Source organism: Andrena cerasifolii, chromosome 4, assembly GCF_050908995.1.
Source record: "Andrena cerasifolii isolate SP2316 chromosome 4, iyAndCera1_principal, whole genome shotgun sequence".
Taxonomy (NCBI): Eukaryota; Metazoa; Arthropoda; class Insecta; order Hymenoptera; family Andrenidae; genus Andrena; species Andrena cerasifolii.
Window position 1 is genome coordinate 4,329,882 of NC_135121.1, and position 23,223 is coordinate 4,353,104.

The 23,223-nt window shown below is 38.4% G+C and overlaps 3 protein-coding genes across 4 annotated transcripts; 1 reads left to right on the forward strand and 2 right to left on the reverse strand.

Moving 5' to 3' along the window:
• Positions 1 to 23: 23 nt before the first annotated feature.
• On the reverse strand, positions 24 to 2,542 carry Ntmt (N-terminal methyltransferase). The gene is made up of 5 exons (XM_076810444.1): positions 2,401 to 2,542; positions 797 to 986; positions 534 to 720; positions 362 to 470; positions 24 to 297 (listed from the first exon to the last, which is right to left on the reverse strand). Exons 2-5 carry the CDS (start codon positions 959 to 961, stop codon positions 69 to 71), a joined length of 690 nt encoding a protein of 229 aa, XP_076666559.1. The 5' UTR covers positions 962 to 986; positions 2,401 to 2,542; the 3' UTR covers positions 24 to 68.
• LOC143368030 (uncharacterized) lies at positions 2,462 to 14,269 on the forward strand. Of its 2 annotated transcripts, none has more exons than XM_076810370.1 (14): positions 2,462 to 2,599; positions 3,109 to 3,379; positions 5,370 to 5,491; positions 5,548 to 5,669; positions 5,741 to 5,883; positions 8,341 to 8,509; positions 8,582 to 9,011; positions 9,107 to 9,444; positions 9,519 to 9,865; positions 11,174 to 11,247; positions 11,324 to 11,552; positions 11,637 to 11,809; positions 12,609 to 12,881; positions 13,848 to 14,269. In XM_076810370.1, exons 1-14 carry the CDS (start codon positions 2,462 to 2,464, stop codon positions 14,031 to 14,033), a joined length of 3,015 nt encoding a protein of 1,004 aa, XP_076666485.1. In that variant the 3' UTR covers positions 14,034 to 14,269. The 2 variants fall into 2 exon arrangements, with proteins under 2 accessions (XP_076666485.1, XP_076666486.1); XM_076810371.1 differs by lacking the exon at positions 2,462 to 2,599 and adding an exon at positions 2,822 to 2,944.
• On the reverse strand, positions 14,268 to 21,813 carry LOC143368029 (putative ATP-dependent RNA helicase TDRD12). The gene is made up of 18 exons (XM_076810369.1): positions 21,364 to 21,813; positions 21,054 to 21,241; positions 20,463 to 20,737; positions 20,178 to 20,377; positions 19,232 to 19,370; positions 19,013 to 19,163; positions 18,784 to 18,948; positions 17,381 to 17,533; positions 17,157 to 17,309; positions 16,841 to 17,081; positions 16,624 to 16,767; positions 15,848 to 16,029; positions 15,650 to 15,775; positions 15,417 to 15,565; positions 15,172 to 15,342; positions 14,909 to 15,077; positions 14,648 to 14,827; positions 14,268 to 14,573 (listed from the first exon to the last, which is right to left on the reverse strand). The coding sequence occupies exons 1-18, from the start codon at positions 21,389 to 21,391 to the stop codon at positions 14,343 to 14,345; spliced, it is 3,045 nt and encodes a 1,014-aa protein (XP_076666484.1). The 5' UTR covers positions 21,392 to 21,813; the 3' UTR covers positions 14,268 to 14,342.
• Positions 21,814 to 23,223: the final 1,410 nt, after the last annotated feature.

Sequence of the window (23,223 nt, forward strand, 5' to 3'; positions counted from 1 at the left end):
CAAACTTTTTTCCAAATAACGTACAAGTAATGAAACAACTTATTTAGTTATAATTGCTTTCGGCCGGCTCAAAGAGCGTTAGCAGGTTTTAAAGCAAACATGTAAACGGGATATAACCCCCGCGGAAATTTATGCTGCTGTTCTTCCTTGATACAAACTAAATTAGATTCCTCGAATATGCGATAGTATTCGCAGAGGGGTCGTGTTACGGACGAGTCTTTCGCATCGACCTCTATATTTTTCGTACTCGTTACGTTCTCTTTGATTACTATTAAGCCGTTCGGCCTTAAGCCGGACCTACAAAAATCTTGTTGGAGAAGAATCGTTTATGTTTCCTTACAGCGGAGGAACAAATACTTACGAGCTGTTTCTGAGAAATTGAATTAAATGTTCGTCTTTTAAATGGCCCAAAACCCACTGACACCAAACGACGTCGTACTTCTTGGTAGTGAAGCAAAAGTTTTGGAGCCCTTGAAACGTGACCCGATTAACTGGACGTTCTTCAAACAATTAATAGACCAATCGAACATTACCAATTGAATAATAGGCGCCGATTCTTGTGGAGTAGTTTCTCAAACATGTTTTAGCGACTTCTAGGAACCTTGTGTTCTGTTCCACTAAATCGACGTGCTTAAAATGATTTAACAACAGATTCTTAGTTATCCTTCCTATGCCCGCACCGCAGTCTAATGCAAATGTTCTGGATGGAGGATTGTTTGACTAAAATCAACCAAAACATCGTTACTCTTAAATATTCAGTAGTTAGTAATTATTAAGTCGCAATAAATTACCAGACCTCAAACAGAGCCTTCAAAAATATCGTCGAACCCTTTACGTCGGTTTGAGAAATAAATCCAAAGCCACCGAGCATTCCGTCCACAGTCGGTGGAATATGTTCCCAATACTTGGCGGCAGCGGTGTAAAATTCATTTTGCTCGACTACATTCTCTTCCTTCTCCATTTTCAATGTTGCTAAATAATACGCCCTACCTAATAAATTAATTGTTAGAAAACGAAAAAGAGTATCGCGAGAGGACGAGTGTGTGCTGATAATTAGCATACGAACGAGTTCATAAAAACATTTATTAAAATATATTTTCTACTCGGGAGAGAGCGCATTATGATACATAAAATTATAGTCCTTGTTTGATACAAATTTCAATTTCTTTTATTATCCCATATTCCTACAGCACAGGGTTGCCAGATCAAGCCCGATCTTTTGCCGCAGATTTCAATTTCATTGAGGATTGCAGTAGGGTGGAGGGAGAGGGGGGGAGAAAAAAGGGCCAATAAGAAAACAGGCATCTAAAATTCATTAGGGCAAATTCCACTTATGCCCAAATCGCCCGTGCTTCTCATTAAGCTTGGTTTCCCTGAAGGCAACGTCAAGAATTTTAAAGTCGATTTTCTCGAAAATGAAGCGAGATTTAAAAAAAAGTTACTCTTTCTTTTTGACTTATAGCAAGTAAATAAGTCGAGAAAAAGGTATAAAATTTTTTGATATTGCGCTTCATTTTCGAGAAAATCGACTTTGAAATTCTTGACGATGCGTCCAGTCGCGTATAAGGAAATCTACCCTAATGAAACTCTCGGACGATTTGTGCGTAAGTGGAATTCGCCCAATAAAGGAGTAATAATAATAATAAAAGTATTACAAATATTTATTAGAATTTGTTACAGATTTTAATAGTTTTCTATTTTTTTATGGCATGTTACACCAGTGCAGTGCCAGTGCGTGCATGCCGAATTCGCTAATATTCTTCATCATGTAAGGATATAAGGTGTGCTCTTGCGCACCCTTTTCAAATTAGCCAATAACGTGCTCTTCCCAAGATCCTTCATATTGGATTGTCAACCAATAGGATAGAATGAATTTGTCGACATTTCGATATGCGTCATATATGCAATATTTTAATATGGCGGAAATTAGGAATGCGCAGTAAAAAATTAAAATCAGCCGCTCAGCGAGCACATCTTATATCCTTACATCATGATGTTCTCTATTCCGCCGGAGATTTTTATTGTGCCTGCCCGAGGCCGGAGACAACGGTTTAAAACCTGAGACCCCGGCTGAATGCCGAAGATTTGGCAACCCTGCTATAACGAATAACAAATATGTTATTATCGATGCCCGATGGAATATCGATCTATCGATTATGAAAAATCGAGATGCACCACTGTTTATTCCGTAGTCGAAATACCGATAATGAATCGATTATCGCACGTGCGAGCCTCTCACCTCGCCAAGCCTCTCAAGCCACAGATGTATAATTAAAGCATTTTACGCACAAGAAAGATACAATTTATTCATGACAGAAGGATTCGTGTGTAGAATTTCGAAGTAAAGGATAACCTTAGTATAACCAAGCTACATGTCATGGAGAAATCGTACGCACTCACTCGTCAGTTTGGTTAGGATAAAATCGATGCTGGTCGTTAGCGAAGCAGTTCCCTCGGAGTCATGGCAGAAGTGCGGCTTTACGACTCGACGATCTGTCGATTGTGTGCGGAAGATAATGGAAACGGAGAATTGCTTTATATAGGAGACAGCGACGATCCGGATTTAAGTTCCATGGTCAATCGGTACTTGCCGCTTAAGGTACGAGCCACGAGCCTTCGAAACATCAGACTCCAACTTGACTTCCTGCCTTCTGCGCTAATATACTACACGAATCAAATGTCCGATATTTCCTTCCAATATTTCTTGCACTGTTATTTACTCCGCACCCTGCACCGCCCCTACGGAAACATCTTATATCTCGATACAGGGTTTCTTTACTACGACAACCGTGCGTACGATAATAAGTATTTTAATTGCTGTTATTACGTTTATAGTGAATTACCAAATGCCACTTATGCTTCTATATACTAATTCCGATAATTCCAACGATTTATTTGTATTTTTCCGTATCAACTACTCGCTCGAAATTAACTCCATGCGAAAGTGCGCAGGACTTGAAAATTTCCAGTTACGATCTTTTATAACGTAAAAGTAGCAAAAAAAAATTCATAAACATAGTTGTTCCTTTCGAGGTTATGTTGTTACAGAGAAATACATTTAGCAATTCACAAGAAAATCATTTGATAACGCGATCGCTTCGATTTAAGATCAGAGACGATGGCAAGCTGCCGCGCACTATCTGCCCCGGTTGTAACATTCAGTTGGAGGCGACGATTCAGTTCTTCGAGCTACTGGTGGATGGTCAGAGAAAGATTCGTGAAATGTGGAAGCATCAGGTAGAACAGCAGCGCAAAGCCGATCGAGAGCGCCTTCGCGCTGAAAAGGATAACACCGAGGTCGTAGCGGAGACATCGGAGTTGGACAACATGCCTCGATACAACGAGGAAGAGCAGTTCGAGCAACAAATTATAATAAAAAGTATTATTCTGGGCTGTACTTCCAAGAGGTGGCTGATCGAGGCTCCATATCGAAACTACACAGTACAATGATACACATGCAATTTAGGACACATCAGAACAATGCACAGAAGATAGTGCACATACAATTTAGAACACATGCAGCTTAACACACATTTTATTTAGTGCACAACAGTAAAGCACGGTAAACTTGCCGATGAACTCGGCGTTCGTACGATTTCGAGGACCTTCACATATGTTGTCAAGGTCGTCATTCTGAACAACATTTCCTTTTAAACTTTTTGGCGGTCGGCCTTAGATTCCGAGATATTAATAAAAAACTTTCGGCATAATATATTGAAATCTGTTTCACAGCCGACAGTATTAGTATTGGTTGGGGCCAGATTAGGGGAGGGGGGGGGGGCGCTCGCGGGCGCGTAAAGCATGGTAGCGAACCGATGTATGTGTTAAACTCGATAATTCTAATGTTAGGTAAAGTTTTTGGCGAATATCTCGTAAACCAAAGCCGACCGCCCGAAAGTTTAAAGGGAATTGTTCGGAATGTTGACCTTGACAACAATAGCGATATTGACCCCATTGCGCGATACTTGTTACCGCAGTCGCATTTTGAACATCCCCAAAGTCACATCGGTTCGCCAGCATGCTTTACACGCCCCCCGCCCTAAACTAGCCCCAACCAATACTAATACCATCAGCTGTAAAACAGTCGATGGTGACGAGAAGATGGTTCTGCGTGAAATCTTGCTGTGCAGTATCCTGATGTGCACTAAAAAAATGTGCGTTAAATTGCATGTATTCTAAATTGTATATGCACTATATTCTGTGTCCTAAATCGCATGTGTCCTAAATTGTATGTGCACTATAAATTGCATGTGTTCTAAATTGTATGTGCACTATTCTAATGTGTCCTAAATTGCATGTGTATTATTGTACTGTGTAGTTTTGATATGGGACTCGGTCGAGATGAAACTTGGTGGGTGTTACGAGGGGTGTGGAAAGACCCCAAATATAAAATTTTAGCTTCGGCAATTAATGCGTTCGAAAGATACAGGGGTAATTGTGCATAAAAGGGTACACCTTACCGATTTTTTTTAATCACTTTACCACGGCCCCCCTCTTAACCCGTTGGCATACAACATCGTGTGAGACTTATAGTACCTCGATCGGGCCAAAGATGGAAAGCACGGATGAGACCCGTGGTATGCCGATCGGGCGATATGTAAATAACAAGGGCGAGGCTCGTGGTTAGTAGATACCACGACTCACCTCTTCGCCGATGTCTTTTCATCTCAGTTATTCCTGGCTGCATACACATGTATTTACACATCATAAGCCCCGTTAGCCAAGTTGCCCGCAATTTTGTTGCAACTGCGTAAAAGCGGGATTTCCTAGGCGCACACAGATGCATACTTCTCCTTTGCACTTATGGGACCGCCGCGGTCGATCGCGGCTAGGAGATACCGCCTTAACGGGGTTAAGACGTGTGCGATTGACATCTTCAGACGCTGAGCCGAACCGCGAAATGGCTCGACGCGTGCCTCACCTCTGGTGTTGATTTTGCGCCGGCCGTCGGAATTTAAATGGTATGGCAAGAGATTCACAATATTTCTGATTTATACCGACACAACGCATTCCACTTTCCAATTTGCCCTGGGTATTAGTATTGGTTGGGGCTAGATTAGTGCTAAAAATCAGACTGGGGTTACAAAATTTCAAAAATAAAAGTGGCAGGACGGGAGAGTTCCCGAGTAGAGGGGCCTGCACCAACATCCAAAAAAAATTAAAAAAAAAAATTAACAATAACTTTATATTAATATTTCGGGAACTAATAAATACCCGAAGCTACAATTTTAGATTTAGGATCCACACCCCTCTCCCCAAACCTCATCTCGATCGGCCACCAGTCCCTTTCGGAATAATATCCTTATTCTGTAATTACAGCTTTAATCGAGTAACTATAATAAATTACTAATTGCTGTTTCCTTCGACAGTTATGCCAGACGGTTCCATGTACGCCGCGGAACATGAAATGAGCTTGCAAATGGAGGGATTGAGTAAACCGAAACGGAAAAGAGGACGCCCGCCGAAAGCTCATACGGAGAATATATCTATGGTTGGTAAACGCGACATCTTCGTTTGGCCCGCGATATTTTAAATATTACATTTCAGGAATTAACGAGAGGAGAAGTAATGGAAGGTGGGAGTCAAGGGGAAGAAGATAAACAAGAAGAGGACATCGACGATGTAGATGGAGATGGAAGGCGTCGTAGGAAGCGAAAGGTCCCCAAAAGGTATTTCTTGGGAGCAGAAAGAATTCAGTGCGATTGCCATTGTTTTTATAATAGAATGTGGAATGACTTAGATACATGGAAGCAGTTCAAGGCAAGGAATTGGAAAGGATATATAAGGAGGAAGGGGTAATCGATGAGGAAGACGACGACGAACCTGATAATTTTAAAGATTCAGAGGAACAATTGAATATATCTGTCCCTGACGGTCAGGAAGGTAAGTGATAATTCGACGTGCGTTACGAAGAGTAGCACCTTTCAATTTTCTTACGAAAAGCAACACGTTTGTCTTCGTTTTCACGAAAACTATCACGTTTCGGTTTTCGCTGCGAAAACTAGCACGTTTGAGCGGTTTGCCACGGAAAGCAGCATGTTCCGTTTGTAGCGACGAAAAACAGCACATTTGGATGGTTGGGTACGAAAAATAGCATGTTTCGTTTTTCACTACGAAAGCTAACAAGTTTGAGTGATTTGTCACGAAAAGTAGCATGTACTTACCATTTTTAGCAATGAAAAGAAGCAAATTTGAATGGTTGACTACAAAAAAAAAATTATACCGCAGCAGTCAACACGATTTGATTTTTGCGGGTCCATGTACAGTGGCGGGCGAAAGAAAGTTTCCAACTTTTAAAATCGCATAACTTTTTTAGAATTGGTCCAAACGACATGAGTTTTTTTTTTAGAAGCTTGAAGGATTTGTTTGCTAAGTGACGTGTTTCTTCGTTTTGAAATAATAAACGCAATTGGTCGGAATAGCAACAAAAATAGTAAAGGTTGTTTTTTAAACTTTTTTCTTGAGCCTGTAATGAAATTTAAAAAAAAAGTTTGTAGATTGAAGTAAGTTGTATACATGCCTAAAATTTCATTAAAATCGGTTAACGTTGCTCTGAGCTATAAACGCTTAAAGATCGCAGAATAAGCTCGAGAGTCGCGGAAATTCCCTAAATCAGCGATTTTCGACCTTATTCTGCAATATTTAAGCGTTTATAGCTCAGAGCAACGTTAACCGATTTTGATGAAATTTTAGGCATGTATACAACTTACTTCAATCTACAAACGGGTTTTTTGAATTTTCATTACAGGCTCAAAAAGTTAAAAAAAAACAACTTTCACTATTTTTGTTGCTATTCCGTTGCTATTCAATTGCATTTTTTTTTCAAAACGACGAAACACGTCACTTAGCAAACTAATCCTTCTAGCTTCTCAAAAAACACTCATGTCATTTGAACCAATTCTAAAAAAGTTATGCGATTTTAAAAGTTGTAAACTTTCTTTCGTCCGCCACTGTAAGTCAGATATGATCAAATAAGATCTAGTTTCAACAATTGAATTCTTTTAAACTGACCACGCGCTGCAACGCGATAGTTTCTGCAGTCTGCAATATAATTCAATACGTGCTATTCTTCGTGGCCAATCGGATAATGTGTTAGTCTTCGCCGCAAATTCTCAAATGTGCTACTCTTCGCGGCGAAACAGTATAACGTGCTAGCTTTCGCCGGAACAGTACGAAACAGGGGTTGAAACGGTTCCGAGAATAACTGTTTCAAACTGTTATATATCGGTTTTATAAGAGTAATCTATGCATCGGTTACGCATCAAAATATTTATGAATAATGTCACACGTTTTTAATGGAAATTCGATTTGTTTGTAAGTCTTTTTATCGCTAGGCCTCTCTATCTGGTGTCTCTCTTTTCAAAACTCCATCAATGCAGGAAAAGCCGAAATGAAAGACAGCATCTGTAAATTAAGTATTGAAAAGAGAGATTCTAGATAGAGAGGCTCAGCGATGCAGGATCTTATAAACAAACGCGAAGAGCGATTCTCTGGGTCGGAGGCTTTAAGACCAATTGGCCAGAGTCACTTGTATTCCGGAGCTAGTGGCGAGCACGTTGAATTTAATACAAAAAGTATTATATTTCGCAGCAAGACACGTTTTCGTCTTCGAGACACTGTCTTTATTAAAACAAAAAACAGTTAATAATCTACATAGTTAAAATAAAATTAGTAGTAAGTTTGTACATATTAGGAAAGTTATTGCTGTTAGTGTTAGCAATACTTTAAATTAAGTGTCAAATTAATATTAGTCGTGGTGTATAATAGTTATTAGTGATATTTAAGAACATATCGACATAATGGGCCGAAAGAAATGCGACATTGTTCGTAAGTATTTTGAAACGTGCGATGACAAAATGAAAATGCGATGTATAGTTGGAAGTTGCTCTGCAACAATTTCGGTATGTACATACAATTTACTTTGTTAAAATTTTTAGACACTTAAGGGGGCACGCCACATTAATAAAGGTTTAACTTAAACGTAACTTAAAAAAAAAATTATTTTAAACTACTTTTGAGAATCAATTCATTCTTCATAGATTTATTATTTAATCATAATTTAAAAGGCGCTTGGTTGAGGCGAGCACAGCCCATAGCGAGAGTTTACTGTATAACCGATATATAATATTAAGGAACCGAAACCGATATCATAACTGTTTTCAACCCCTGGTACGAAATGTGCTATTCTTCGTGGCGAAGCAGTCGAATATGTTAGTCTTCACGGCGGAAGACCAAACGTGCTAATATTCGTCAGAAATGATGGAACGTGCTACTTTTCCTAACGCACGTTAATATATTGTGTTAAATTTGAGCAATTCGCCAATCGTTTACATATTTCAGAAATAATTGGTCACTTAGAATCTGAGGAGGGTAAAGATCTGGGAGAGTTAGTGATAGTAAATCGTGGCAGAGGTCGTGGCCGGCCGAAGCTTCGCCGTAGAAAGAATAAATTCACTTGCCAATTATGCGGACGAGGCTTTCTACAACGTAGCAGATACATTATACATAAGTAGGTAACGATTTCAATCTTTCGCTTTAAAGAACTTAAGTAAAAGTAATGAAAATCACTCCCTATGATCAGGAGTTTCCACAAAGGGATAAAATATGAGTGTTTAGAATGCAAAAAGTTATTTACAAGTAAAGAGAATTTGGCGCTGCATCAGAAGACCACTCATCATACCGGAGATATTATTAATCAGAGTTTGGAACATGATATTCAAGATTCAAGCTCTGAATCAAAATACCCTGTACCTGAAGAGAATAACGACGGAGCAGACGTTCTTGAACCGGCGGTGTCGGAGGAACAACATATAAATACATTTTCAAACAACTCTAATGATTCTGAACAAACTGTTCCATGCGATCAATGCGATAAATTATTTGAGACGAAGCAAGCTCACGAACTCCACCTGAAAATGGTTCACGAGCGTGAGAAAGTGTTTATGTGTACTATCTGTAGCAAGAGCTTCTCCCAACAAACAACGCTGAAGACTCATATGACGATACACGAAGTACGTACCCAAAAATTGTTAAGTGACTTTGAACAGGATTGGTGTACGCGGTACAGAAGGAAACGATAATTAAATATGTTTCTCTTATGTTTTAGAGAAATAAATTGGAGAAAGAGTATCCTTGTGATATTTGCGGAAAAGTTCTCAATCATCCTAGTTCCGTGGTGTACCACAAAGAAGCAGAGCACAATAACGGTCGACGATTTGTTTGCAATAAGTGCGGGAAAAGCTTCAAGCATAAGCAACTGCTGCAACGCCACCAACTTGTACACTCGGACGATCGGCCATATATTTGTAAATCCTGCAACGCGAGTTTCAAAACTAAAGCAAACTTGATCAACCACCAGTCTACACATACTGGCGAAAAGAAATATTTCTGCGAAATCTGCGGGCAACAGTTTGCGCACAAAACTAGCCTCACGCTGCATTACAGGTGATGACAAGAGCAGATAAACTCGGCTGCGAGATTCTGTCGACAAACAAATAAACGAATAATTTTACATTTAGGTGGCACACAGGACATAAACCATATACGTGCGAGGTATGTCACAAAAGTTTCTCACAAAATGGTAATCTGCAAGAACACATGCGAATACACACGGGAGAGAAGCCGTACTGTTGCGATTACTGCGGAAGGAAATTCACTACTTCCTCGCAATTCAAACTTCACGTTAAACGGCATACCGGCGAACGTCCTTGGAAATGTGAATTTTGCGCGAAATGCTTTCTGCACAAGGACACTTGGAAGTGTCATGTGCGTAGGCATAAAGGAGAACGTCCGTTTCAATGTGCGCATTGTAATCGCGGTTTCACGGAACAGTGGGCATTGAAAAAACATCTTCGCCTTCACACTGGTATCTATATACACATGTACAATGTTTTAATGACTTAAAGCCGGATCCAAATCTGAATGCGTACATACGCTGAGCAGGCTGAGCGCGCACGAATGACGCGTGCGGAGGGGTTGAAAGTGTCATGTGTCTTTCTTCGCCAACTTCTGCGCTTACAAGGGGACCTTCAGGCTTGGCAATTTCAGAAAATTTTGAAACAGCGTACTTGCAGGTCTTCACTCGGACATTAATTTCTCAAAGCAGTAAGGCGCGGTTTTTAGCCTAATTCGAGAAAATCGAATGTTCCTCTACCTATGGGGTTAATACTCTAAGGCAGCGCCGTTCAGGAGTTGCCCGTACGGGCAACAGATCAGACTGCCCGGGGTAAACACTTTTTGGCGGCGAACAAGTCATGCCTCCCCGGAAAATGCGGTACAGAGGCCAGGATGAACAAGGATCGTCGCGTCGGCTCAACACTGTTGCCTGCCTACGCATCTACGAGCTTATACTCCCGCCACAACCATTCCTCCCACTCCGTTGCAACGATAGCTGACGTCACTGCCCGGAGCTTTGCCCCGGGCAGTGGCGGGCGCCCATGCCCGCCGAACGGTAGCCTGAATTTCACCTAAATACGGGTGCATTGTAGACCTAGCATAAGCGCCTACAATGCACCCGTATTTAGGTGAAATTCAAAGTCAATTTTCTCGAAAACGAAGCCATTACCGCAATTTCGTCAGTTTTGATTTTCGTCTTTATTTTGCCTGTATAATCACCCCCTAGAGCAGCGCCATTCAGGCTACCGTTTGGCGGGCAAGGAGGAAGCATGCGGCCCTGGCTACCGTCTCACCCGTCCACATCAGAATATTTGTGCGCGTTCAGCTTTGCTCAATGTATACTCATTCAGGTCTGGACCCGGCTTAAGATGTGCTCTCGCTACGCCTCGGCTCGACGCAACTTCTTTTCGCACTCACATCTAGGCTCGCGTCGCCTCCCTTTTTCCGTAGCTGAAGTTATCTGTACTTGCCTCGGTTCCTGTGTTTGGCCAGATACTCAGAGAACCTCTTCCTGTACAGTTGTCAGTTCAGTAGACTCACACTCGACGCCTCACCTCGCCTCTCTTCCTCAAAATATTCTCGAGGAAGAATACGGGGCTCGGGGTTGCGCTGAGGCGAAGCGCAGTATGAGTCAAATTGTCAAACTACGTAAGAAGAGCATAGGAAGAATAAAATAAGCCAAGGCCAGGCGTGGCATAGTGAGAGCCTGCCTTTATTCCTTTTACATACAAGTTTTATTACACTCTTTGAACATACCCTGTACTCTTCTATTTCCTAGGAGAAAAACCTTATTCCTGCGATGTTTGCGGGAAAGCATTTGCGGATTGTTCAAATTTGACAAAGCATAAAAAGGTAAGCATTCAAAATTCACTCGTGTGTCAAGCCATTAAAATTCAATGTCATGGAATTATTATCGAGCTGTTATTAGGTACACAGAGAGGCCAAAGTTTCTGGGATAGATGATATAGAAGGCTCACCAATTGGAGAAGTTTGGCAAATTTTGCCGAGTTCTCAGGAGTCTGATGAACACTCGTTGACCGATCAAATGGCACAAGTTATTGCGACAGACGACGCGTCTGGAGATGGTATTCAGCAAATAATTTACGTTTCTTACCAAGATCCAGATGATCCTAACCAATCTCGAACTTTGCATTTCGGTAAAAATGCATAATTTTTTAATATGGAATTGTACGATGTTCTTTATGTATAATTTATATTGTCCATTTTACGTTTTAATTTAGTTGATGCTGGAACGATAAGAAACAAGGAAGAGAAAACTAATACGAGCCAATCATTATCGCACCTGAATGTTGAGAACAATGGACTCCTTTCTAATCCGCCACATGCCAATGGAAATAATAATTCGAACGAACGAATAAATGTTGAACTCTCAGAATCAGATCTTCAACTGCAGGTAAAGACGAACGACATATTAAGGGGTAATGCCACTGAAGAACCCGGAAAGGCAGCCTGATTTTGAGAATTTTTTATGCGAGTATAGTGAATGGAATACGAAATCTGTTTGGAGGCCTTTGTTGTACATACCTTGAAGTATGATCACAATTTTTTAAAAATATTTTTAATACAAAATGGCGGTGCCACAGCTCAACAAAAGAAGCTTCGTCTGAAAAACAGTGTTCCGTGGCCGGAAAGATTTCTCCTTCAATTTCTGACCTAGAACAAAAAACCAAATATTTTTGTGTTCTATATAAGCTTATCTCGGGAGGTGCACGAGGAAATTAAAAAATACTGTTTTTTGAAAGAATGGTGCGTGATTGAACAAAACGTTTCAACAATTCTTCGCGTCACTTTTTGTTCAATCACGCACCACTCTTACAAAAAACAGTATTTTTTAATTTCCTCGTGTACTTCCCGACATAATCTTATATAGAACTAAAAAAAGTTTGGTTTTTTGTTCTAGGCCAAAAATTGAATGAGAAATCTTTCCGGCCGCGGAACACTGTTTTTCAGAAGAAGCTTCTTTTGTTGAGCTGTGGCACCGCCATTTTGTATTAAAAATATTTTTAAAAAATTGTGATCATACTTCAAGGTATGTACAATAAAGGCCTTCAAACAGATTTTGTATTACATTCACTATACTCGCATAAAAAAATCTCAAAATCAGGCCGCTTTTCCGGGCTCTACAGTGGCATTACCGCTGAAATATTTTTAACGGTAATAAACAGGCTAATAAATAATCTTCATATTTACAGATTACAGATGAAGAAGGCAATCCAATTCCTCTGTCAATTCAAGACGCTCGGCAGCTCTTGTCTCACAGCCAATTTGTGAATCAACTTAGCGAAGGTCAAGAGATTAGAGTTCATCCGGGAGTGATTACAGACGAACTAGCTGCACCGCTAAGCATGCATGTCAGTCCGGATTCCAATATGAAAGCCGTTGATATTACCAATGCAGAGGAAGTGAAAGTAAAAAATATTTCAACCGTGCAGACAGACGCAGAAGCGATTGTAAAAGCGTTAGAGGTAATATCTTTAAATAAATCTTTTCCAATCCGTAGCATAATCTTTTACGTAGTTTCTCTTGCTAACGCAATGTAACTTTTATTTGGCGCTCTCACAGTATTTCCCAATACATACTTAAATAAGGCGTATAAAATTACATTTAATAGAATATTATTTTATTAAGATTTTAAAATATTGTCGAACCAAAACTAGTCTTCCTCCTAAGCTTTGAACATTGTATTTATTTAACTACATACATGGACATATTCAGTATTCAAAAACTATTCGGTAGCAATGAAAATACATATGTAAATGAATAATAAGATACAAATTATGATTCAACAGGAGACAAAAGGTAAAAACTTATCATTGGTAGTGATATAAATGATATACATAATTCTTTCCGTCTCGGTCTCCTCTTAATAGCTGGCTTTCGAGCCGATCGCGTCCGAGTTTTACCGAGCCGACCTGAAATCAAATTGCCCGCTCATGGCGGTCATGCTTGTAGCCCGAATCGAGTCACGTGATCCCGAAACTTTCAGGATCTCGAGCAATACGAAAGTATCGGGATCCCGCCCGAAAGTTTCCGGTCTGTCTCAAGTCCGAAATGTCGGGTACCCGCACACCCCTGTCGGTCTCCATAGTAAGAATGCAAATTGATTATACTAAATCGAACGAAACTATCTTTACTATTACCAGGGGTGGCTTTAGCATACTTGGCACCCCCGGGCAAGATTATCATGGCGCCCCTCCAAGGGCACAAAAATCAATTAGCAGAACGGATATAAATGAATAAACGCATACAGTGGCGCCCCTACAAATTTGGCGCCCCGGGTGGTTGCCCTGCCCCCCCTCCCCCAAAGCGGGCCTGACTATTACAATAAGTTTATGTACTCGATATTTCGTCACATGAACTTAATGTTATGTAACTCAACTGTATGTTATCAAATGTTTCGTTTATTTTATGTAAAATTCATTATGCAACAGGATGAAAATACGGATGCTAATGCAGTCGCGACGATCAATCAAATGGAAGAGTCGGAGCAACAAGAGATCACCGGCAACGAGCAGGCTATCGAATTTACAACGCAAGATGGCCAAAAAGTTCGTTTAGTTACTTCTTATCACGTTGATCCGATGCAACTTGCCTCCGAGTACCTGACTATTGTATAAATTTTGAATATTATACATCCACATAAATCAAGTTTTCGATTTCTACGTTTAGTTTTCTCAAATGTAATTGTCTTTTATACTGAATTAAGATTACGCTCCTTCGTTTCTATTTAATAAACTGATTTTAAAGGAGAACGCTCCGATTCTAGCAATTATGAATGATACTTACCGAATGAATTAAATGACTTGCAGTTATTATGTGTAAGATTTTAAAAATAATAAACCTGTAAAATATTTCTATCTTTTCTAAATTTCATCTTTAATGTATCGGAGAGAAATGTACAGAACTTATTAAGTACTGAAATACATTTACGTCATTTCATTTAATAAAACGCTCAGATTGCACCCGTTAATTTCGGGGAAGCCAGCATCTTTGCAAAGTTGATACATCTGACTTAAATGTTTATTATTTTCAATAGCATGGTCCTCCTTCAGCAATACTGCTTTTAGAGAGGATGCAATTAAATCGTCGTATCCAATCAATTTCGTCCCGATTTCCAAAGTGTCAACCCATATTGTATTTCCCAGATGTAGATTTACCTATGTATTTTTATTAACTTAATTTCCATTAAGTTCTAATCGTAAGAATAACAGGACAAGCGCGAATAACTTACCGTTCCAATCACATAGGATCTTTCATCAACATTTTCTTTGAACCACTGATACACAGCATCCGTTGCACAATTATTCCAAATATACTCATCATCGTGAGGAGCTACGCCGACTAAAAATACTTCGATAACTTGCGATGGATGTTTAATTAATTCTTCCGATATTTGTAATAATCTACGAGCCTAATGAAAAAAGACAGTGCGTACAATAAAGAAGTATATGATCTTACAATTCTCTTTTCAACATTATACTTTACTACGAACATTCACTTTGACTAAAATTGCTCCATTGTCGATACATCGTACTTCAACAAACTTTGGGGTGCCTGTCTTCTCTTCTCTTTCGATACATAGAATTTCGACTCGCTTGAAAGTGTCAACCGGGTCCTCTAAGCCGCATATAGTTCCCACATCTATTGTTTCGCATCTCTTTCTGTGTGTAAAAATAAGTGAATACGTAATTCATTTGCGAACAATATCGACGTAACATTTCAAGTTAGTGTTTTTTATCCATTAAATATATTTACCTGTTCTCTATGGACGAATAGAAGTTTTGAATTTTCATAGTAACTTGCACGTAATCTACGTTAGAGAACTCCGTTTCTTCCAATGTATCAAATTTCAGATACGATATCATTCTAGCAGAAACATGGTTCACGTTGTTCACGCTAATAATTCGAAATTTCACCTTATCATTTCTAAAACAACAGACGAAAATGTTTCAATTCAAATTCTCCGATTGCTTTACGAACCAAACAAAAGTTTTACTTGCATTCGGATATTTAGCTTTGGCGCGTCAATTTTTGGAATTATTCCGTGTCTAAATGGACAAGAAGTTGGTTCTGGACAGAATCCCCACATCTTTATGTTATTACAAATAGGATGATTTTCTTTCTCCTTGTCTAAAGTAGCTTTTATGTGCTAAAAAATGGTTGAAAGTGACTCCTACGTTAGTTTCATTCGGAGAATAGACAAATTAATTGCTTCAGAAATTTCTCTAATTACCTGGATGAATTTCAACACATTTTCAGGAATTAATACATTCATACGTTGCATTGTCTTTATTATGCTTAGAAATTGTATGTCGCTATTTTCATCTGCTATAATCGTTACTCTACACTTAGGCTTTTCCTTAAGAAATTGAAAGAAGTGATTATTTTCAAGCAAATTCTTTAAAAATCTTCCTATTCTAAAACAATATACCATTTGTAAGTTATCGAAGAGTGTTGAAAACCGAAAGTTAAATTGGGTTTTGTAGCGTAACGAGATCGAGTAATGGATCAACCAGTTGGCATTTGTAATATGCATGTCCGATAAAACGTCGTCCGTGCATATTAAAACTGGATAGTTTCCATTTATGCAGGCGTCCCAACATTGCTTGATGCCTAAATGAAAGAAATATATTTCAAATACGATTCAATGCCACTGTAGTTAAAATTTATGGTAATTATTTAGAAGTTTTCCATCCTCACCGATTTCAATGATTTTTGGATATGTTATCAAGATCAAGATTCTGAACAACTTTTTCCTATACATATTACCGCGGCACGACCTTCGTTTTCGAGATATTTGCGAAAAACTTCTGTTGATATATTCCGACGCAACGCATTCCACTTTCCAACTTGTCCCGGGTATTAGTATTGGTTGGGGCTAGATTAGTGCGGGGGGCGCGTAAAGCATCATAGCGAACTGATGTGAGTTTAGAGATTTGAACTAGAAACTTGCGGATGCCCGTCAACACCTCAACTCATATCGGTTCGCCAGCATGCTTTACGCGCCCGCGAGCGGGCGCGCGCCCCCTGCGCTAATCTAAATCAACCGAAGTTTTTCGCGAATATCTCGAAAACGAAGGTCGTGCGGCGGTAACATGTATAGGAAAAAGTTGTTCAGAATCTTAATCTTGATAACATATCCAAAAATCATTGAAATCGGTGAGGATGGAAAACTTCTAAATAATTACCAAATTTATATTCTTCTACCTTGCAGGTCCAGAAAATTCATATTTTCATGAGCCAGGAAAGTCTGTTTATATTTTCCTAGAAATGTATGTAACTCCTCGGCTTCTTCGTGATTTAGACAAATAATCACAGTTCTTAATGTGGAATACTCGTCACCTAATAGTTCTGTAATAAAATGATATTCGGTTTATTATCGCACGTCTTCGTCAAGTGAAAGCCTTTAAACAAGTAATTTTACCTAGAATCTTTCCTCCTTTACTCTTCGAATTCATTATGTAGACTTTCGGATGTATGGATTTAAAAATTGAAGCTTCGATGAAAGATGTTATACATATGTATGGACTGTCCATTAAAATACGAGAAACTTTTTTTAACTGTGGCGTCCAATGCTTCGCAGTCAGTATTATTTGTAATATTGTACTGTTATTTTTTACTTCTCTATTATTAAGAATCTTATATTTTTTAATTAGTTTACTTATCTGCAAAAAAAAGATCACTTTCGTATTTTTACGGATAAAGGAGAAAAGGTGGATTACAAAAGCTATGAAACTTACAGAATTTAAGTACTTATCCAGAATAATATCACCGTCGTCCAGAATTAAATATTGAAGGCTTTCAAAGTTCAATAATTTCCTATTTCGATCCATAAAACGAACTAAAAATCTTGGCGTAGATATTAAAATTTGACATCCATTAAACATTTCCGCCTGAAAGTTTATCGCTTAAATGTATTCTTAGTTACTTATTTTGCTACCTGTTACCTTGGAAATTCACCTACCACTAACGACCGTTCACATTTACCATTAATCGCAGCGACGGATTTTATAGTGCTGCTGGTTTGTAAAAGTTCCGTGCACAAAGAATGAGCCCGTAACACCTCGGACGAGGAACAACACAAAATCACCGCAGATGGATTTACTCCTTGAGGAAGCTGTTTCAAAATACGCGAAACACACAAATAAATTTAGTATACTAACGATGAAAAAGCATCCAGTTCCAGTAAATATTGACGCATGATTATTTCAAGTATAATATTATTACTAGTAGAGATGTACCGACTAGTGGCCGACTATCCGGCCACTTTTATAATATTTCGAAGAATTCTCTCCGTCAACCTGAGGATACATTAAGATACTAACGAAATCTTTTTTTTGTTTTTTGAATTTAAATGATCTGGTTCCGAATGGCAGTGCTCACCGCAAAACCAATTTTTTAAAATGCTTCTTGGATGTCGGTTGTTAATTTATTGTAAACGTAAATATTTTTCTATGAAAAAATGACCAAATGTTCTTTAAACGTTGGTCTTTTAAGCGCAAAAAGTTCTGTAAGAATATATACTTCCGCTTTTCCAAAAAAAAAATCACAAACATTCGTCTCTTTTCGGCCGCCTGACTAGGTATAACCCCTCAAGGGGACCTTCCGGTCTAGAGCCCAACAAAATAGGTGATCTTTAGGAATTAATTAAAGGAAAACTACTATATATAATTTAATGGGACGTTTTGCATTGTATTAAGGATGTCTTAAGCTATAGAAATATATTTTTTGTTTTATAATTAATCATTGCAGACGGCACTGGGGAGTCGTTAAAGTCAAGGCGTTAAAAAATTGATCTAAAACGGTGGGACCTGTATCTCCAAAAGTTATTATCCGATTCGACTGAAACTTTTCTTATTTTGAAGAATATACTTCTGGTTAGGAGGGAAACCAGAACAAATCACAAAATAAAATTTTTTTAGAAAATATAGACACTTGAAGTTTGAAATCACTTTTTCCTTATATTTTCACCCTTTCAACGCCTTTGAAAATTATAAATTTTCAATTTTTTGTATTTTGTCTGGTATCCCCCCTAGCCAGAAGTATATTCTTCAAAATAAAAAAAGCTTCAGTCGAATCGGATAATAACTTTTGGAGATACAGGTCCCACCGTTTTGAGAACTCTGTTTCGAGAAAAACGCGTTTAAAGTTTTACGTGGGCGCCGAGTGCCCGGGTTTACCCATGCATTTGCCGCTACTCAAATGCCTACAACTTCGGGAATTTTACGAATTTCAACAAATCCTTTTAAACGCGTATTCCTAAAATGTTGAACATTCGAAAAATGAAATAAAAAACATCGATTTTTAGACCGGAACCTCCCCTTAACCGACTAGTCGGCCACTAGTCGGTACATCTCTAATTATTACGTTTAGATTCCTAGCTAGAAGCCCACAAAGAGCAAATCCACATCCATAAGTTTTGCCAGATTTCGCTGGTCCGATTGCTACTACATCCAAACCCTTCTTTATGGCAGGCCAAATGTACGACTGAATGTTTTTTGGTCTAGATGATTGCACCAATGACTTCCAAGCCTGGAACACATACTATGTATTAATACCTCGAAACTTAATAATGTGATTATACATTTATACATACCTCGTGAATATTAGTAGGGAATCTTGCATCTAGAATCGAGTCCAAGCATTCATATTCAACTGCTCCATAAATTAATACTTTCCCTTTCTCCTTTTGGAATTCAGTATGTGAACGCTTTCTGCCTTGAAACTTATTCGAACTTCTAAAATAACTGTTATAGATAAAAGATTATTAACAAATTCAGAAAAGAAAATTATTTACTCGTTACTTCTCACGAACCTTCTGTCTTCTGTATGAAATTCATTATTGCTTTTGTACTCCCTCGGAATGTTCGCGTAGAATGTAGTTTCATTATTATTAATTACTTCTTTACGCAGTTTTTCACAGCTTCTTGGAGTTTTTATAATCTTCAGCAATTCTACGTAGAAAGCAAACACATCGATTATTACGCGTACTTAACGCAAAGGAAGTTAAGGGGTCATTCTGGTAAGCACGCCGCAAAATTCGGCGACATTCAGGCTCTTTTTTCTCAGTGAATACAATGAATAATAATGTCAAACTTTTTGTTCATTTATTAATCTACTTATAACGTATACGGAACAATTGTTTAAATACACGTTTAATTGTGTTTTTCAATGTTATCTGAAGTTCAAAATCGCGTCTTTGAAAAGACGGCGGGAGTGATTTCGGCTTACACTCATCTGAAACAGAAAAACAAAACTGATTCTTAATCATTACGAGTACCGCTATCGCAGGTGCCGGAATTAGCCACGAAAGTCAAAATGTAACAAAATCGCGCGCAATCAAACTTCAAGTAAAAATGGAAAACTTCGAAACTTGAAGTTCGAATGCGCGCAATTTTGTTAAATTTTGACTTACGTGGCTAATTCCGGCACCTGCGATAGCGTTACTCATAATGATTAAGAATCAGCTTGGTTTTTTTGTTTCAGAAGAGTCTGTGAGCTTAAATCACTCCCGCCAGGGAGGTATTTCTTTTCAAAGCCGCAATTTTGAACTCCAGATAACACTGAAAAAAACATAATTAAAAGTGTATTTAAAAAATTGTTCCGTGTACATTACAAGTAGCTTAATAAATGAAAAAAAAATTGACATTGTTATTCGTTGTATTCACTGAGAAAAAAAAAGCCTGAACGTTGCCGAATCTTGCGGCGTGATTGCCAGAATATCCCCTTAATACGAAAATAGAAAGAATCAATCGGTTCACCTTTTTGTAAATAAACGGCATAATTATTAAGAACCAGGGCATTGCTTAAACTTATTATAGTGTTCTGAATATTAAGATAAAATTCGCCGTAGCGTCTACCATGTTCGTCGGATACCAAATGGTCAAAATAGGCTGCGCTGGACGCAGCTACTAATTCTTTTGTGTACCGAATCGCCGACGCGCTCCATTCGTCTAGAATTCTTTAAATACATATAAAATCAGTACCACTGGCTTTCGGTGTACAGGCGTATTAATATTGACTATTAAATATTCATTTAATCGTACAGTATCGAAGTTTCCTCGTGCGTGGTAGAGTTATATTTTGCGGCAACGGGTAAAGCATTATATAAACCAACTGTGAAGCTCAAGTATTCCTCCGAAATTAAATCCGTTGGACATGGGATCAAAACCTCTTTTTGTACTTCAATGGAAATACCATAGTCGGGTAAAAGAACATTGCATGTATCTTTCGAGCTATCTACGTCATTGCAAATGTTCCCTCGACACAGCCAGGAAGGGAGATCAACATCTTCGTCACATTTGTTATCTACTATCACAGTCTAAGAAAATGAAGAACAAAACAATGTACGCCTTATTTTTCTTTCGATTTTAAAGTTCGTAATAGAAATAAATTGTTTCATAGAAATCGTAAGTGAACTCTGTTGCTTATAGGATCCACTCGTGACGGACCAGTTACCCAGTTTCACCCTGGAATTATTTACGATGGTGTATGTAACAAATATTGAAAACTTCATTGAAATCCGTTCAGCCGTTTAGGCGTGAAAGATGGGCAAACAGACGTTTCAATTTTTTTTTTATATATTTGCAGGTATTGTAACAGCTACATTTATATGGTTCATCGATCCGAAGCCTTACATTTCCTATTCTTAGTTCTGTCTGCTCTGCAGCTGTCTCAAGTTTCCCTTTTGTTAATGACAACAACAATTTATTACTAATGCAGTTTAATTTCTCCTCGTAATCTTTGGTAGGATAGATTCGTATAATATATGGCGTTAGAATATTTGTTACTTTAACTGCCATCGCTGTGGGAGGTAGGATAATATCTGCGAAGAATAAGCAATAATGAAATTCGGTAATAGCAAACACTTTGAAAAAAATAAATTTATACTGTAAGTTTCGTAGAAATAGAAGTATCGGGTCTTAATAGAACTTAAAAGAATTTCACCTCCATTATCCAATTTTTCAATGTTCATTCTGCTTGTTTAGTAGCGATCGGATTAGTGGAAAAACAATATATATATCATCGTGTCCGTTTTAATGGCTCGAAATATTACTCTCTTAGAACTCGCTATGTATATTCTATTCGTTTCATTTAAGATAACCTAAAGTAATATATAAAGAAATAATTTAATTGTGTACATCTCTTCATTTTTATGCTATAATATGTACTTGAAAATTTGTAGTAGGGTAAACGCAACAATAAATGAACACTTAAGGCTAATGAATGAACACTATTATAAAATTATGTTTGCAGCGTGATTGACTCCACGTGCTGCAAAAATTGTTTGGATCTGAAGCAAGAAATTACAAGAAGTCTCTAATTAATTAGTTGCTTCTTTTAATAACTTATTTTACTCATTTTAATAAAAAATGTCCATTCACTGGTACGTGTTCATTTACTGGTACATCCACCCTACATTTATTACATCATACATACACTAGGCGCCAGAATCGGCTTCCCTTCGGAAATTTGGCAACGTTGCATGTCACTAGGCACAACTCAGCGGTTCTAGTGATATTCCGAATTTCCGAAGAGAAGCCCTTTTGGCGCTTAGTGTACATAATTCTTCGGGCGAATTCCAATTACGCCTAAATCGCCCGCAACGCCCGTGGTTCTCGTTTCAAAATTTATGAAAATCTCCTGAAATATGGAAGAGAAATCTGTGAAAAAGGTATTGTCGGAAAATACGGGTTTTTAAATATAAATTGTCACTCGAAAACAGGAATATATTTATGATATTCATTTTACTTGTTGGTTGTCTATTCGAGCGGGATATTTAAATCCTTCTCGCTCTAGCGGCGTTTAGCGCAAGCTCTTGGAGCGCGAAGTTCGAACTTTAAAGAGTTAAGGATGAAGTTTATTACATTTGAAATTTGTCTTCGCCTCCTTCCTTATCGCTCGAAAACAATGTATTAATTTAAAAAAAAAGAGGAACGAACGTACGAAGAAACCTGTTTCTTCGCCTCGCAATTAATCACCGACGTTGTAAAAGTACGGACGTGTTATAATAAAGTCCAACCTTTGATCAATCTTTAAATATCTTTGTTCGTTTCTTAATAATTCTGGTTAATATTCAATAATTTAATTTAGTTCAGTTCAATAATCTTTATTTCGTTCAAAGTTATTCGTTACAAATTGTCTTGTTCAATCAACTTCGCATGATTCGCGAGTAGAACCCGTTTGGGTTCCACGGACACGGAATCACACTGAAATTCCCTCAAATAGTCAGAATTCTCAGCCGGCCGCGCAACAGTACCTTATCGCAATTTGCTGATTATTGCCGAAGTTTACCGTGGTTTACCGATCATTGCCGAATGGACATTTAAATTGGTTGTCTAGTGATTTAGGGAAATTCTAGGGAAGTTTATCTAGGGAATTCGGGTGTTTATGTCTGTCCTTGTCGATTGACGCCGTATTATATCACCGCTTTGCCCGATCTCACATGAGCGGTGTTGCCATGTTCCATAGCACGGCTAGTATTATAGCGAATTCGGTATCTCGCACTAACTCTGAGCTGGTGCCAGAAAATGACTTGAATTGGTTGATTCTTATAGAGCCATCTTTGTCTCTATCAGAAACAACCAATCCAACTCATTTTCTGGCACCAGCTCAGAGTCAGTGCGAGTTACCGAATTCGCTATTAGGGTGTTTCTTTTGTCTTTTTATGTTATATATTTAAATACTGCACTCCCTCCCCTCTGTGGAGTCTTCTGTGACGAGCGTATAGCGGAAAAGCTAAACCCGGTTTAGCTTTCCCGCTTGATGCTGAAAGCACGTGGACCGAACACGTGACTGGTTTTGACG